Source organism: Salvelinus namaycush, chromosome 19, assembly GCF_016432855.1.
Source record: "Salvelinus namaycush isolate Seneca chromosome 19, SaNama_1.0, whole genome shotgun sequence".
Taxonomy (NCBI): Eukaryota; Metazoa; Chordata; class Actinopteri; order Salmoniformes; family Salmonidae; genus Salvelinus; species Salvelinus namaycush.
The window spans coordinates 37,469,964-37,487,707 of record NC_052325.1 but is presented as its reverse complement, the minus strand read 5'-3'; the positions used below and the strand labels follow the sequence as shown (position 1 = coordinate 37,487,707).

Here is a 17,744-nt window from a genome sequence, read left to right as displayed (position 1 = left end):
TTGGCCCCAGTGATGTACTGGGTCGTACGTACTACCCCCTGTAGTGCCTTGCAGTCGGAGGCCGAGCAGTTGCCATACCAGGCGGTGATGCAAACAGTCAGGGTGCTCTCGATGGTGCAGCTGTAGAACTTTTTGATGGTCTGAAGATCCATTCCAAATCTTTTCAGTCTCCCGAGGTGGAATAGGCGTTGTCGTGCCCTCTTTATGACTGTCTTGGTGTGTTTGGACCATGATAGTTCGATGGTGATGTGGACACCAAGGAACTTGAAGCTCTCAACTGGCTCCAATACAGCCCCATCAATAAGAATGGGGGCGTGCTCGGCCCTCCTTTTCCTGTAGTCCACGATCATCTTCGTGGTCTTGATCACGTTGAGGGAGAGGTTGTTATCCTGGCACTACACTGCCAGGTCTCTGACCTCCTACCTATAGGCTGTCTCATCGTTGTCGGTGATCAGGCCTTATTGTGTCGTCGGCAAACTTAATGATGGTGTTGGAGTCATTCTAGGGACTATGGTGGTCTGCTTGAAAAAGGAACAGGTTGAAAATGTCAGTGAAGACACTTGCCAGTTGGACAGCGCATGCTCGGAGTACACATCCTGGTAATCTGTCTGGCACTACGTTCTTATGAATGTTGACCTGTTTAAAGGTCACACTCACATCGGCTACGGAGAGCATAATCACACAGTCGTCCGGAACAGCTGGTGCTCTCATGCATGCTTCAGTTTTGCTTGCCTCAAATCTCGCATAGAAGTAATTTAGCTCATCTGGTGTCACTGAGCAGCTCGCGGCTGTGCTTCCCTTTGTAGTCCGTAATAGTTTGCAAGCCCTGCCACATCCGACGAGCATCGCAGACAGTGTAGTAGGATTCATGTATTTATTTCCTGATGTGATATGTGTATCTCCTGCAGGCAATGCTGTGTGGGAACAGAGCTGGTGGACTGGCAGATGCAGCAGAGCTCCTCTGTTTACTCTCGTATTCAAGCAGTGGGCATGTGGCAGGTGCTATTAGAGGAAGGTGTTCTCAACCACGGTGAGCCACAACAGTACAGTAGACAGTAGCTAAGGATACCCACCATCATTGTTAAGCCCTAGTTATTCTGTTGCTTTGACAAAGACAAATTCTCTGAAGATGATCATTGATATCATGTGATTAGTGATTCATTTATGTCTTTCCCCCATTTTAAGGTCAACAATTAAAAATGTTTTGTGAAGCTTGCATTCAATTGCCACTCTCTGTTACACACGACAAGCTTCCATTCCTTCTGTCTCAAGGGGATTTATGGCTGATTTAAGAAGACATCGTCAAACCTGTTTAAACTTTATTTGGCACTTAATAGGCACTTACTATAGTATTTTTTAAATTTCACCTCTTGAGAAAACATGTTTTTTATGAAGTTGACAGAATGTTAAAATTAGATGAAAACAAAAGTTTTTTCCTCCCACCAAGTTATACTTCTCAAAAGGCACCGAATTGGTGGAACGACCTGTGTGTGTGCCTGTGTGTGCGTGCATGTAAAAGAGGCTCCATTTCTACACCTCTAAATCTGTGTGATCTGTGTTGATATTGTGCTGCAGTGGACCAGGAGCTGACCTTCCAGGACAAGTATCTTTTCTACCGTTTCCTGGAGGATGAACAGGAAGACGCTCCCCTGCCCACCGAGGAGGAGACCAGGGAGAGCGATGAGGAGCTGCAGGATACCCTCCTCCTCCTCTCCCAGGTCGGCCCTGATGCCCACATGCGCATGATCCTGAGGAAACAGTAAGGACCAATCACAGAGATCGCCACCTGCTGGTATGATAGATATACAGTATCTGCAGGTTTGGCAGGGTTAGGAAAGATATATAAGATATGTAAGCTAAGTGCAAAGCTGATGATAGCAAAGCTGATGCTAAAATCCTGTTCAAAGCGAATCAATTAGATTGTAGTCAAGGTCAAATAATTTTTTAATTGGTGCATATTTCCCCTTCCCCAGTCCAGAACAGAGGGCAGCGGATGATTTGGAGATCATTTATGAGGAGCTGCTTCATATAAAGGCTTTATCGCACCTATCCACCACTGTGAGTACAGATTTGGTTACAATAATAACCCATTGTAGGCCTATATCAGGTGTCAGCAACAGGTTTTGGATGTTTTTGTTTTTGTTTTTTTTTGGTCCCCAGTAAAGAAAATCACCAGGAATTCAGCAAAAATAAAATGTATTCAGTAAATCTGTTCCCAAGGATTCCTACAAATAAAAAGAGAGAAATATGTGATCGTGTCTCAATGTAATGAGGTGTGAAATTATTGTTATTTTAAAATACAATACATTTTTTTGTTTACTTGTGGTCAATTTGCAGTGTACAAATTATTATAATTATGCTCCGGCCCCCCGACCATCGGCATAAATTGGACCACGGCTGAATCTAGTTGCCTACCCGTGGCCTATATGACGTCACCTCTAACCTATCTGTTTTTCCTCTGCTTCTACAGGTAAAGAAAGAACTAGCCGGTGTCCTGATCTTTGAGTCCCATGCCAAAGCAGGAACAGTGTGTAAGTAGTATAACACTGTCTCCATGACCGGAGCTCAATCGATTTAACTTAATCAACGTGGCACGCAAGACATCATTTTATAAATGCATTATCTACATGGAGGCAGAAAGAAAATCCCAGATTATATACTAAATCCTTTGTTTTGTCTATTTCAGTGGAATTCTTTTAAATGTTTTGGTGGAAAACCTCTTTATAACCTCTTTACATTTCATTTTTGTTGTTGTAATCTTTCACTTGTTCAGTGTTCAATCAAGGGGAGGAAGGCACATCGTGGTACATCATTCTAAAGGGCTCTGTAAACGTTGTCATTTATGGAAAGGTACATTTTTTATATGATTTGAATTTTTCATCTCATACAATTGATCCCCATTTGACCAGTACAGCTCATCCCCATAGCTTATTATAGAATATATGAGTGTGTAAGAGTTATATAATATAAAATATGCTGTACATGCTCTCACTCACCTCTTTTTCCCTGCTTCACACATACATTCCTTGTTTCGCTTGTTTCACAAAGGGGGTTGTTTGCACGCTGCATGAGGGAGACGACTTTGGGAAGCTTGCTCTGGTCAACGATGCCCCCCGTGCCGCCTCCATTGTTCTACGAGAGGATAACTGCCACTTCCTACGTGTGGACAAGGAGGACTTCAACCGGATTCTCAGAGTGAGTTATCTGGGGAAGTTAACATGGCCCTCCTCCACCTCTGCTCAGTGAAGTCCCACTATCCTTTTTCAATGGTATATTCTCCCTCTATTGGTTGAGGTTCAGCATTGCAGAATGATGCCTACATTCAAGGATATTCTACTTTCAACTTTGTGGTTCAATGTCGACAGATGTCTGTAGAAAAGTTACAGTATAAACCCTAAGGCCAAACTATCAGCTGTTAGCCTCTTGTCTCTCTACGTTCTCCCTCGACTGCCTATTGTTAGCCTGGTCCACGTACAGCCTGCATCAGACTTTGATAGGACATCAGGGTCTTGATTGTGTCTATTGAAAAGCGGATGGATGGATGATGGTTATCTGTGTGATCCACAGAGGCAGGCTCTCTGTATTAGGCTCACTCAATCCTCTGTAAATCTCCTGTTGGCTCTGGCCTGATGGGCTGCTAGGCCAGGCACGGGGCTGCGTCCCAAATGGCACCCTATTCCCTATATAGTGCCGAACTTTTGAATAGAGCCCTATGGGCCCTGGTCAAAAGTAGCGCACTACATAGGAAATAGGGTGCCATTTGGGATGATACCTCAGTCAAACCTCCGTCTCTCTGTCAGTACTAGCATACTAATCCACCAGGCGTACAGTACCATAGTCCTGATGAGATGATGTAGTCTGGCCTCAGGCCAGGGCTCATATTTAAGTCAGATAAATATATCAACTACCACCCCATATTATTTTGGCTGCATGATGCGTGTACTGTAGGCCTATTCTGCAGGATTTGCTTGTACTATATTACAGATATATATTATTATAATATACAGTATATATAAACACTGTATATACACACCAGTTTATTAGGTACACCCATCTAGTACCAGGTCGGACCCCTTCTTTGCCTCCAGAATAGCGTTCCGAGATGCCCTTCTGCACACCACTGTTGTAGTCCACAGTTATTTGCCTGTTTGTGGCCCGCCTGTTAGCTTGACATTCTCCTTCGACCACTCAACAATGAGCTGTTTTCGCCGCCGCCTGGATTTATTTGGTTTGTCACACCATTCTCGGTAAACCCTGTAGTGCGGAGGCTGGCCGTTTCTGAGATACTGGAACCGGCGCGCATGGCACTGACGATCACACCACGATCAAAGTCGCTTAGGTCACTCGTTTTGCCCATTATAACGTTTAATCGAACAATAACTGAATGCCTCGATGACTGTCTGGGTGGTGTCCCTAATAAACAGGGTGGTGTACCTAATAAACTGTCCAATGTGTGTACATACATACATACATACATACATACATACATACATACATACATACATACATACATACATACATACATACATACATACATACATATATACATCTACAAAAGTATATGGACGCCCCTTCAAATTAGTGGATTAAGCTATTTCAGCCACACCTGTTGCTGACAGGTGTTAAAAATCAAGCACACAGCCATGCAATCCCCATAGACAAACATTGGCAGTAGAATGGCCTTACTGAAGAACTCAGTGACTTTCAACATAGCACCGTCATAGGATGCCACCTTTCCAACAAGTCAATTTGTCAAATTTCTGCCCTGCTAGAACTGCCCCGGTAAGTGCTGTTATTGTGAAGTGGAATCGTCTAGGAGCAACAAGCTTCTTGAAACGGGTCATATTTCTGATGTAATGAAGAATTTGTGCCTGTGTGTGTGTGTGTCCAGGACGTGGAGGCCAACACGGTGCGTCTGAAGGAACATGATCAGGATGTTCTGGTCCTGGAGAAGAGCTCCAGCAGCATCCAGACCTCCACCCACGGCACCACCACCACCCCCTCCCACTACAAGTAGCCTACTGAGCTAACTCTATCTGAATCACCTTTTCACCTAAACCACTTACTCTAGCAGCCCTGTTCAATAGAGGTAGATTCATATAGGAAGTTAAAGGGGACTGTAGGTGTGTAAGATACACTAACCTCACTCCCTTCAGAAAAGAGGAGGAGAAACTCTCTTGCAGGCACAGTTAGGGGAGTGTGGTTAGTGTGTGAGATACTCTCTTGAAAAGGATTTGTGAGTGGAAGAAGTGGGTGAGTTTGTGAGTTACTCTCTGCTAAAGGGTGTGGAGCTAGAGACTGGGCATCAGTTCTAGGGTAAGCCAAGGCTGTGACTGCGAGGCTGCAGACGTGTGTTATCTAGTAGCTAGACTTAATGGAGGTTGCTGCCAGTGACCGCGGCTGCAGTAATGGAGAGAGACACATTAATGGTAATGACTGAGAGATGTGCTCCCGGGGAGAAGGCAGGCCGCGCGGGTTACAATCACTCTGCCAGGGTTGGCCTCTAATCAACTACAGTGCCAGTCACATATGAAGAGTGTGAGGGTGTCAAGCACCTCTCCTTCCCCCATGGAGTGCCCGGCACACATTCTGTCCCAAATTCCACCCTATTCCCTATATAGTGCACTATTTTGTTTTTTTACAAGGGCCCTATGGAGGAATAGGGTGCCATTTGGGGAACACACACCTTGTTTTCTGTCTCCCCTTAACTAACCAATCACAACAAGCCTGGCTGTGTACTGTGTTGATTCTTAAGGTCAAGTGGTGGTCTCTCCTTCTGTTTACCTATAGAGAGGCTTCCACACCATCTCTCACCCAGCCAGCCCCTTATAATCTTAAGCAAGGGTCTGGACCTCTTTTGACTGTAGTTTGGATTATTATCTAATGTAGTAATCACAGGCAGGTATTCAGATCACACAGTTCAGTGAAGTGTGGATGGAATAGGAACAGTAGTGAGAACTAGCAAGAACCTGTCTTGTTTAATTTATTAGGTGATTGATTGACACTGCCATTCCAGATACACTGTGATGTCAGGGGCACCAGAGAAGATTCTGGAGCACTTCCTGGAAATGATGCGACTGGACTCTCACCTCAACGAATCAGGTACGGGTAGTGCACTTTGCCCCTCCAATAACATCTCTGGCCACTGTGTACCGTTGTATTTCAGTGTAGGGACCAAATTACCATTATTTCAACCCTATGTGATATTGACTAATGTAGATGGATGTGTTGTGTTCGTTGTGGCTGTCGTGTTTAGATTGTCTCCTCTGTACCCTCAGAGAGAGAGCATTCATCCTCTGTGCTGCTGCTGCTGACCTGTTTGTTCATGTCTATAATTAGCAGCGCATCACAGTGCTTATCTAATTACGCTTGGTTGTGTGGACTCTCCTGGCTGCTTTCATGCCCCAGCCGTCCACGGTGACAGAGCCATGTGTGATCAGGCCTATAATACTGTCAGCATGCTGGCCTGGCATCGTTTCATCTGACATCACAGGTGCCTCATTCTCTCTCGCTCTGGCTCTCTCTCTCTCTCTGAACAGACCCAGCTCTGGACGACTTTGTGCTCATGCACTGCGTCTTCATCCCTAACAGCCAGCTGTGCCCGGTGCTCATGGCCCAATATCCTTTCAGTCACTGGAAATAGCAAGTGAGCGTATATGTTTTTGTGGATTTCTACTAATGTGTATCAATATCCCTTATGTATCTTGTATGTATTAGGCATCCAAGAGTAGGATCCAAATCAGGATCTAGGATCAGGTCCCCCATGTCCAAATAGTCATTAAATGTGACTTAAATGGCAAAACTGATCCTGAATCAACCCTGGACTAAATGGGAGTCAAGCTGTAGCTCCTATGTGTTTCTGTCCTTAACGTCACTGCACCTACCACGCTGAGGCGTCCCAGGGCTCAGAGCAGGAGCGTCTGGACTACACCTTGAACAACAAGAGGAGGGTGATCAGGCTGGTGCTGCAGTGGGCCTCAGTACATGGAGATCACCTTCAGGAGGAGGACGTCTCACTAGCCTTCCTAGAGGTCAGTGTATGCATCTCAAATGGCACTCTATTCCCTATGTCGTGAACTACTTTTGACCAGAGCCCTAGCCCAAAGGGAATAGGGTGCCATTTGGGGCTTGTCTTCCTCACTCTCTTTTCTCATATACTGAATTCAGCTTGTTTAAAAAAAAAAAGATACTACTTGCTGTGAATTGTAGAGTATTAGTGATCGTCATCTGATAATCCAAATGAGTTTGGGCTCATTTTGAACCTCTCCTCATTGTGAGTGTGTCATGTGTTGCAGGAGTTCTTTGTGTCTGTATCTGATGATGCCAGTAAGATTCCTGCTCTGAAAGATCAACTCCCAGAGTTAGAGAAGCTAGTTAAAAACAGGTAAGTGTGTGTAAATGTATTGTTACTGCGTGCACTTGTCTTTAGTGTCCCGGGCTTAAGCATGGTGTAATCTCACTTTCTTTACCCTTTTCAGCTCTGACGATGCCAGATCCTCTCCACAAAAGGTATGTGACCCAGCTGTGACCCCGAGCACTCAAGTTGTATTCTGTGCTTTTGTTTTCATTGTCAACCCGTGCTATACGTACATTTCTGTCTGTACTGTTTCAGCACAAAGTCCTGTTGCGGCAGTTCAGCATGGGGGATGAGAAGCTGCAGAAACGACAGGCCATCAAGAGTAATGATGAGAGTAAGTGTGGCTTAGTGTATGTGTGGAATCATGCAGGATATGAGGTAGAAGAGAGCTATAAATCTATAGAAAAGCACAGTGTAGTAGTATGAGCCTTTTGGCCTTGCAGCCAGCAGTGACACACAGTGTTTTGAAGATCTACAATGGCCTGGACTCTAGTTTGTCTTCCCATCCCCGATTCCTTCATGTTAATGACCCTGCATTGTGCTCTGTGCTCTGTCCCCATGCAGTCCTGTTCAAAGTGTACTGCAGCGACCACACCTACACCACCATCCGGGTGACCGTGGCTGCCTCAGTCAGAGAGGTCATCAGCGCAGTGGCCGACAAGCTGGGGTCAGCGGAGGACCTCCTCCTGGTCAACCTCAGTTCGGCCGGAGGTGAGAAGGGCCACAGCCACATGCTAATCAAACGACGGTGGACGCCACACAGTCTTTCCACGCATAGATATTTGCAGATGCTGTGATGCTCATTAATCAGGGGCTGATTTACTGGGAAATGATTGGCTTTTGATGCTGGATTACTCTGTTTCAATTACCCGGTATATGCTCAAGATGGTACCGTGGCCTGCAGGAGAGCTGCATAGAGAAAAGTTTTGGGCAATATTGCTGTTCTTGCTTCAACTCATAAGATTCTACACCCGCTTGTTGCTGCCATTGGCTGGTACTTGCTGTATGGATGTTCCAGTGTCTCTGCCAGGGCGTACTTATCCACCTCTCTCTCTGGCCCATGTTTGATCTGCTCTTTCCCCGTACCAAGTAGTAAATCAAGCCAGAAGCCCAGCTGCTCCATGGTCTCTGAGACCCTAATCACATTGCCCATTAATCTAGTTATTTACTGGCATTTGTTTCGCTGCTAAGAATCTGGGCACAATTCTCTGCTGAGGATTCAGAGGAGTATGGATGCCCCATTCTGTCATATTCAATGCATGATTGCCAGTTCTAATGCAAACATAATGCAGCCTCTTCAGAGTCTTCTTGACCACTTTCTTTGATGATGAAGTTCAAGGTCGACTGGGGGTTATATCAGATGAAACAGCAGAGCTCCATGGCAACCATAGCCAGTTAAACTCTGTAGCAGTGTAACCGTATCTACTCCTGGGATTAGGGATAAGTCAAACTGAGGGGCATCTTTAGCACCTTACCCTTGTTATGTGACTTTTGAACACAGCATAATAATATGCTTATGTTTTGATATGATAATAATAATACTACTAATTTATTAAACTTCTATGGCACTTTTCATAACAGAAAGCAATCTCAAAGCACTTAAAAGTAAAAAACAAACAAACAAGCAATACATCATCATGAGTAGCCTAGACAAATCTAGCTAGGTCGACCAATAGAGGCCATAGATGGAGCGGGACAGTTCATGGCGTGATCAGAGGAAGTTGGTCAAAGTGATGGTTGATGAAGAGTCTGGTGACGATCTTGTTGAGGGCTAGTCTGGGAACAAGCTTGAGTTGTGAAGCCACTGGACCTTTCCTCCTTCACTCTGCATAGCCTCAGTAGCTCTGGGCACCAGGAAGCTCACCACACACAGTTCAGAGTAGTAGCCAGTCGTCCTCCCTACGAACCCTCAGCACTGCATTCCTCTACTGCATCTCCCATTCTTCTCAAGCTTAGACGACTCCTCAAATGATGTTTTCAAAAGATCAGGAACCAGCAGCCAGGTGAAACAAAAAAGCTGGTAGCTGTGTCCAGATGAATCATTCAACAACAAAAATCAACAAAAACATTAGCCAGCTAACTTGCTAGCTACAGTAGCAAAGCCAAAAAGAGATGACCTGCCTGTCAATCTGCAAATTTGTGGTTTAAAACTACCAGATATATGTGACAAAGACTCAATGTTATCAAAAACAAAACAGCTGATAAAAAATAATAATAATTCAGTCACTTAATTTTTTTTAAATATGTACACATTTACAGGAGCTCTTGGTCTCATGTCTTAGCCATCTCTTGTTTGTTGTTTTCCTTCAGATAAAGTGGTGCTGAAGCCCAACGATATTTCAGTCTTCTCCACACTCAGCGTCAACGGCCGTCTGTTTGTCTGCCCCAGGGATCAACTGGATTCATTGGTGTGTAAATGCCCCTCAGAACAAAAACGCATTCAGACTGACCCGACTGATTCCCAGAGGTTCCCCTACAAGCTGGACATCTCTTGCAGCTGTTACTTCTCATGTATTTCGCTCATGTAATATTTTGTTTTAAATCAACAGACATATGTTCACTGGCCCGAGGCTACTGTTGCATTTCGACTTGTTATAGTTGTAAAACTGCCGTTGTATCCATCAAAACGGTCCTGTATTTCACATGAGTGTTAATTGTATGATGAAGGATGATATACAGACAAATGTAAATGATACTGTATATTAAGTGTGCGCTATATTTCAGACACCCTTGCCAGAGCAGGAAGGGCCCTCCACTGGCTCCATGGGCAGCTTTGAGTTAATGAGCTCGAAAGACCTGGCCTACCAGATGACTGTCTACGACTGGGAACTCTTCCAGTGTGTACATGAGGTGTGTCAGACCACTGAGGGAATGAGGAATTACTTGATTCTACGGTTGCGTCCTAAATGGCACCCTATTCCCTATATAGTGCACTACTTTCAACCAGAGCCCTATGGGGAATAGGGAGCCATTTGGGGCTCCTAGCGATGAACTCTTCGACCAATATATTGATACATTATTATAGAAACTATCAGGGACACAGTAATTGACCTTCTCTCTTGCCCTGTTCTACAGCATGAGCTGATCTACCATACGTTTGGAAGGCAGAACTTCAAGAAGACCACGGCCAACATGGACCTGTTCCTCAGGAGGTTCAATGAGATCCAGCTGTGGGTGATCACAGAGATCTGTCTGTGTACTCAGCTCAGCAAGCGCGTTCAGATGCTCAAGAAGTTCATCAAGATCGCTGCCCAGTAAGTGGCCCTTGCCTTGTCCCAGTCGTCCTGTCGCCCTCTCTCTCATGCACACGCGCACGTTTGCACACACACATACACACACGTGGCCGTGCTATTCTACAGCCATCGGGGGCGTCAGCCATTGAGGAAATTATTCCTTTGAAAAGAAATGAAAGCTGCTCTATTGCCCTTGTTGTGCTTGCGTTGCGTCACGTCCAATGGCAGCGTCCAAGCTCAAGAATGGCTGAGTTTCAATTCTTGATGGCTGACGCGCACGTTCATTATATCTTGTGAATTGAAATAATGAGAATTAAAGTTGATTTTGTTTGCATATGGCCTTGACTATACATCACTGGTCATTTTACTAAGAAGCTACTAGCTAGCATAAACTCTTAGCTATAGCTTTCTAGCTAGCTACACTGAGTACAGTTACATGCACACAATAATATGTTATTGTGAATAGTCAGTTAAATATAATAGTTTGATTTAAATGTTTACATGCTTTGCAAGAAGAACGATGTCCCTAATAATCCTGTTTACATGGACACATCTGAAATCAGGCTACCTGATGGGACTTTGATAAATGCAGAAAATTGCAAATCAAAATAAATGTTATATTACGCGTTCTACCACAGCCACCGTGTTATTTTGGGGATTTCGAACACATAAAAGTTGTACGGGATTTTTTTTAAAGATGCATACTTTTCGTTTTTCCCGGACTCACTTCACTCTCGCAGAAGAAGGAAACATGCGCTGCTAGTGTGACGACAGTCGCAGATCTAATACACCGCTGTAACTCGGATTAAGGCCTTCATACTGTATGTCCTAATAATTCAAAAGATTTCTCAGAAAACCAGTTGTTTTAATTGGCGTATGCTTACTTTGATTATCACCGTACGCCGATTAAGATAAGCAGAGTAAGGTGTTTACATGACTAATGCCGTACTCGCCATATTGCCATAATCAGTTTAATATCGACTTATTAGTGTGCATGTAAATGTACTCACTGACTATGTTCACAATGTAAACAAAAGCAACTAGTGCAATTAGAGGGTAATTTAGTACAACCACTAGCGACAATTTAAGGAGTACTTGCGAAAAACTGGACCAAAGCTATTCTACTTCCGCATAATGGATGAATATGGTACAGTACAGTTGGGATCATAGAATAAAGATGCTCTTCCCTCTGCCCCTCTCCACTCTCAAAACAACACGCTTTGTGTAGCAGGTAGAATTTCACATTGACCCGACGCTGATGGGAAAGCAACCAAACGTGTACAGTGGAGCTGAAATAACACACTCACACACACACACACACTTAGCTGTAGGGTACAGTCCGGCAACCCTCCCAATCCATCCCTAAAAGGAAGGTCTATATGTCAAGATGAACAAATGTGTAAATGGCTGAATGTACGTGTATCATGCGTTTCCTCTCCAGACCCCTATGATGACTTACATTAGTCACATGTAACATGTGACCTGATCCTGATTAATCATTGGACTATTTTCTCTCTGTGACAGCTGTAAGGAGTATAAGAACCTCAACTCCTTCTTTGCTATCATTATGGGCATGAGCAACCCAGCCGTGAGCAGACTGAGTCAGACCTGGGAGGTGGGTGTCTGTCTGTCACTGTCTATCTGTCTTTCCAACAACACTCGCCTGTGTTTAGCACCTGCCCAAGAATATGGGGATTTCAACTGTCTGTTAACCTTCCCTGTTATTTGTGTTGACAGAAACTACCCAGCAAATTCAAGAAATTTTACAGCGAATTTGAAAGCTTAATGGTGAGTAGCATGAACCATTTTAGCCCCGTATCAACTATTCATCCACTCACATAGTCTCTAGCCTTGCTTTCTATAGCTTCTCTTTATTCAAATATTGAATTGAAACTTGCATGGTCATTTGTCATCGAGCAATGTATGGATTGAGCAGCACCACCCTTGGCTGTGACTGGGCCCACTTAACATGGTTATGGCAGATCTCAGAACAGTGTGAGTGTTTCCACAGGACCCGTCCAGGAACCATCGGGCGTACCGGCTCACTGTGGCCAAGCTGGACCCACCCATCATTCCCTTTATGCCGCTGCTGATCAAAGGTCAGTGCAACACAACACAGCTCTCTCTCCACTGCCTTCATGACCCTCCATGTTGTTTACCCATTATCTCACCCATTGATTGACTATTGAGAGGCATATCCTCACTGCCTCTTGTGTGAAGAAGTTATTATCGTCGATTTTGACCTCTTGTTTTGGAGTGTCGACCTGCGACACAGTGTAACTACAGTAGCTTCTACATTGTTTGCTCTGGTCAATTCCACTCCTGGGAATTGGGAAAGGGGGATATCTAGTCAGTTGTACAACTGAATACATTCAACTGAAATGTGTCTTCTACATTTAACCCAACCCCTCTGAATCAGAGAGTTGCGGAGGGCTGCCTTAATCGACATCCACGGCACCCAGGGAACAGTGGGTTAACTGCCTTGCTCAGGGGCAGAACAACAGATTTTTACCTTGTCCGCTCTGGGATTCGATCCAGCAACCTTTCGGTTACTGGCCCAATGCTCCTACCTGCCAGGCTAAATATGCTCTCTCTATGTGTGTAATCATATTGCAATTATCTTTTCAGACATGACATTCACTCATGATGGAAACAAGACGTTCATTGACAGTTTGGTCAATTTTGAGAAAATGGTAAGGCCCTCCAAGATGATATAGATTTGTACATGATATTATTTTATATTGGAAGTCTACAGTCTTAATGGTACCCTGAAGAAGGCACAGTGATGCCGAAACGTTGGTGTTTTACCTGATAAATTACTGGTTGCTTACATATAGTGTGTGACTCTCTATTTGTGTAAATTCACAATGATAACATCTAGTTGTGCTGTTTTTATTCTTCCAGCGAATGATCGCTAATACAGTGAGGATTGTGAGATACTGCAGAAGTCTACCATTCAGTAAGTCAACATACGGTTCTTCTGTGTAGTCTTCACTTGACTGGCTTCCAACAGGACGTGGTTTTAATAAACGTGGGTTTTCCTCGTCCTTTCTCAGGTGCAGAGCCGTCTCAGACCAGTAAGAACCACCCGGACGTGCGGAGCTACGTGCGCCAGCTGACTGTTATTGACAACCAGAGAACACTGTCTCATCTCTCCCATAGACTGGAGCCTCGCAGAACCTGAATCCTCCCTGGACACTGGACGGACACTGGACATGTCACATGCTGCTGCTCTACTGCCAAAAAGAAGCTTGCTTTATACAGTATGTTATACCAGTACACACACATACCCACTCTGCTACATGGAACTTCACATTATTACATGTATAGTCAAGTATCATTTTAGATGCTACAGAGTTCAACAGCTCCACCTTCAACTGTATTTCAAATGTCAGTATAATTTCTGCTTCTTTGTTTCCTTAAGTGTATTGTTAAATTTTTTGTAAACAATGGGCAACAGCCTGGTTTAAATTTCACAGCATTTTCAAATTCATCTCATTCTTATGTCCCTGAAGGTCTATTTGATACTTTGAAGTCACCTGCCCCATGAAAAGGACACAATGTATAAAGCGAAGGATCTTTTGGAAATAATCATCCATTAGATTGTTGCACAAATCTATGTCGGGTTGATGTTAGTTAGGAAACTTTTCAGAATGGAAACATTGGCTCTTATTTCACTCCCTGACCTCATAAATTGCAAATCTTAATATTCAGTTGTGGTTTCATATCTTTTTTGTAAATCAGATTATATTTATACATATTTTAGTTTGTGGCTTTTTATTACACATTGTACAATGTATTCCTCTGTTTATTATGACCTCAGCATGAAATTATTTGAGATGTTGGGCTGGATATATGTGAGCACATTCCTCTATAAAAATCTGTGAGGTAACTATTGTCTGCAAGATTTTTTTCCATGTTTATTCTGTAAATATTAAAAACGAATTAGATGTATCTGCTGACGATGCTGTCCATTTGATTGTCAATTGATTCTTTTTTATAACAACTAATTATGAGCTGATGATATATTTAGAGTAGCCTGAATAATATTTCAAATGCCGTTTCATGCTGTCATAGTAGTCTTTTGATGATAGGAAAACTAATTAAATTCCCTAAGACTGCAGGTTTTGGTTGTTATAACATAGCTGCTACGACTGTGTAGTGCTAATATCGTTTGGGATGTACAGATTTTGTCCATGGAGTGGAGCTGTTGTCATCAGAATTTGTGTGAAAGTACTCGAAATATGTTGAGATCTTCTCTCTGTGTTACAGCGTTTGGTAGCCCGGGTCAAGGAAGTTGGGAAACTCTATAATTCACAGTATGGGGAAATCATAGACGTCACGCTCGGGTTCCGAAAGTGGGGTCTTTACAGTACTGTCTTTAGTTATATGTTTACCTACAGAAGTTACGCCACCCATTGGATCTGTGAGACTGTGATTGCCGGTTTTATTTGTTGGAAAAGTCAAAGGTAGGTAATATCGCATTATGTTTCAGTGTAGCCTAGCCTACGCGCCATGAGATGTTTTCAATTACATAATTTTTTGAAAGCTGTGATAATCATTAATGCGTGATGTAAACATCATGTACCAGACCAATAACCTAAATCCTATGATTTGTATCTTTATTTTACAGTTGTCTGTTTTTGGCAAACGCTTGGTCTCGTGCGTAAAAGTGCTTAGTTATGGCGCAACATGGGTGTCATCGAGGAAATGGGCTGTCTTGCCTCAAAAACCTTATGTTAATCCTTAGCTGCTGAAGTGTCTTTATCTTGCTAAATTATATTTGACACAATTAAGGGCTCAATTCAATCAAACCCAGATTTGACTAGTCACACATTAGGGATGGTTCTAAATGTACATAATGGGGACCTGACAGAAAATGGGGGAGGGTCATGCTTTTTCAATTTCAGTCAGGGGAACCTTTTAGTATTTTTTAACTCTAGTCAATGGTAGGGTCATTTCATTTTTAATTGATTACATTTCTATATTTATCAGTGTTCTAGAATTAGTTGCTTATTAGGCTATATCGATGTGTGTCTGATACCACCCCTCATCTCTGATTCTCCGCTGGGTACACAATATCAAGCGCCTATAGGCTATTTAGTGTGGTCTCAATCAAATGATCCATAGCCTATAGGCTATACGAAATGCTTGGAGGAGCTCAGAGCCAAGTCATATTTCTAAGAAAATGTACTTGCATCCTGAGTCTTATGCGCTGCAGAACACTTGCCCATTATGTATTTATTAGAGTTATTGACCTCACAATAAGCCAGATTCAATTAACTTGGTGCTGAAACTTGAAGTGGCAGCCGCTGCATAATCAATCTGAAATGGACAGCTCATGGTGCTGAAATTAGGCAAATTCGAGTAGGCATCATTCATTTAAACCATCTTCGTTTTAATTTTACTTTACTAACAACAAGAGGGGTTTATGTTGGAGCATATTTCTTCCTATTTAAGATATAAGATATTAGCCTACTTGCTTGACAGACAGAATATGGCTATAGGCTGCTATCCATCGATTGTTCGACCAATTCCTCCACCCACAATGCAATCTTTAAATAGCCTATCTTCGTGTCAGTGAAGGGTTGTTAAGTTAAAACCAGGACTCGAATTGAGAGGAATGAGAAGGTATGCCTCATATATATTATATTAAAGAAAATGGCAAAAACCATAGGTGTAACGTAACGTCTGCATCCAACTCACACTCTCAAACACATAGATCCCCTGAACGCAGCTCACTTTCCAGCCCACTTTCCAGCTCACACTCTCAAACACATAGATCCCCTGAACGCAGCTCACTCTCCAGATCCCAATCACCTGAATTCTGATCACCAGTTCACACACCTGTATGTCATTTACACACACTATTTAGTTCAGTTCATTGCACCCCATCATTGTGAGGTATTGTTTGTTTTTGTACACATTCTATTCGGAGCTCTGTTTATTTCCATTTTAGTCCTCCCGTGTATCGTAGTTTTTGGCCATTCTCACTTCCTTGCCTGTACTTTTGCCTATCAGATTTCCTGTTATCTTCCTCTTGCCTGATCTCCCGGACTACGTTATTAGCCTTTTTCCCTGCCTGTACTGTTACCTTTTTGGATTCCCTGTGTATGACCTTCTGCCTGCCCCTGGACCCTGCCTCCTCCTATGGTGATTTACTAAATAAACACCTGCTGCACCCTGCGCTTGAAACCAGCAGTCTGTCTCTGATCATACTCATTACAATAGGCCTACCCCTTGTTAGCTTAATTTACTGCAGTAGGCTAAATCAGGGTCACACTCTTGGTAGTCTTAAACAAATATACTTTGAAACAAAAGTATACACCTTACACACATGCTTATGGGCTTAAAAAAACACATCTGTACCATGTCAGATATAAAGTTGAAATGTATTACATTTTTGAGTTTGCATCCCAATATTACACATTATATACACTACCGTTCAAAAGGTTGGGGTCACTTAGAAATGTCCTTGTTTTTGAAAGAAAAGCACATTTTTTGTCCGTTAATGTCACGCCCTGATCTGTTTCACCTGTACACCATCCGGCATACACGGTAAAACGCCTCCTGGGTGTTCGACCACGGGGCAGGGGTTTCCAGTACCTGGTTGACTGGGAAGGTTACGGCCCGGAGGAGAGGTGCTGGGTTCCCGCTACAGACATCCTGGATCCAGCCCTCATCACCGACTTCCACCGTCGACACCCCAGTCAACCAGGTATGCGCCCAGGTAGGACGCCAGGTGGTGCCCCTAGAGGGGGGGTACTGTCACACCCTGATCTGTTTCACCTGTCCTTGTGATTGTCTCCACCCCCTGCAGGTGTCGCTTATTTTCCCCGGTGTAGTTATCCCTGTGTTTCCTGTCTCTCTATGACAATTTGTCTTGTTTGTTAAGTCAACCAGCGGTTTTGTTTCTCAGCTCCTGCTTTCCCTGTCTCTCATTTCTCGCCCTCCTGGTTTTGACCCTTGCCTGTCCTGACTCTGAGCCCGCCTGCCTGACCACTGCCTGCCCCTGACCTTGAGCCTGCCTATCGTCTTGTACCGTTTGGACTCTGACCTGGTTTATGAACTCTCGCCTGAACACGACCTGCCTTTTGCCTACCCATTTTGACATAATAAATATCGGAGCTCAACCAGTCTTCTGTGTCTGCATT

General features: G+C 43.6%; 1 protein-coding gene across 1 annotated transcript in view; it reads left to right on the top strand.

The window, feature by feature from the left end:
- rapgef4a (Rap guanine nucleotide exchange factor 4a) overlaps nt 1-14,552 on the top strand; it is a 61,337-nt gene extending 46,785 nt beyond the window's left edge. The window contains exons 9-31 of the mRNA XM_039014935.1: nt 909-1,030; nt 1,576-1,759; nt 1,974-2,058; nt 2,471-2,531; nt 2,774-2,850; nt 3,049-3,195; nt 4,892-5,013; nt 6,017-6,102; nt 6,540-6,618; nt 6,881-7,031; nt 7,296-7,384; nt 7,479-7,509; nt 7,613-7,691; nt 7,922-8,068; nt 9,668-9,765; nt 10,082-10,207; nt 10,433-10,611; nt 12,115-12,205; nt 12,328-12,378; nt 12,602-12,689; nt 13,219-13,283; nt 13,495-13,549; nt 13,647-14,552. Coding sequence (XP_038870863.1) covers nt 909-1,030; nt 1,576-1,759; nt 1,974-2,058; nt 2,471-2,531; nt 2,774-2,850; nt 3,049-3,195; nt 4,892-5,013; nt 6,017-6,102; nt 6,540-6,618; nt 6,881-7,031; nt 7,296-7,384; nt 7,479-7,509; nt 7,613-7,691; nt 7,922-8,068; nt 9,668-9,765; nt 10,082-10,207; nt 10,433-10,611; nt 12,115-12,205; nt 12,328-12,378; nt 12,602-12,689; nt 13,219-13,283; nt 13,495-13,549; nt 13,647-13,774 — 2,341 coding nt within the window. The 3' untranslated portion in view covers nt 13,775-14,552. The remainder of the gene's footprint in view (nt 1-908; nt 1,031-1,575; nt 1,760-1,973; nt 2,059-2,470; nt 2,532-2,773; nt 2,851-3,048; nt 3,196-4,891; nt 5,014-6,016; nt 6,103-6,539; nt 6,619-6,880; nt 7,032-7,295; nt 7,385-7,478; nt 7,510-7,612; nt 7,692-7,921; nt 8,069-9,667; nt 9,766-10,081; nt 10,208-10,432; nt 10,612-12,114; nt 12,206-12,327; nt 12,379-12,601; nt 12,690-13,218; nt 13,284-13,494; nt 13,550-13,646) is intronic.
- Nucleotides 14,553-17,744: the final 3,192 nt, after the last annotated feature.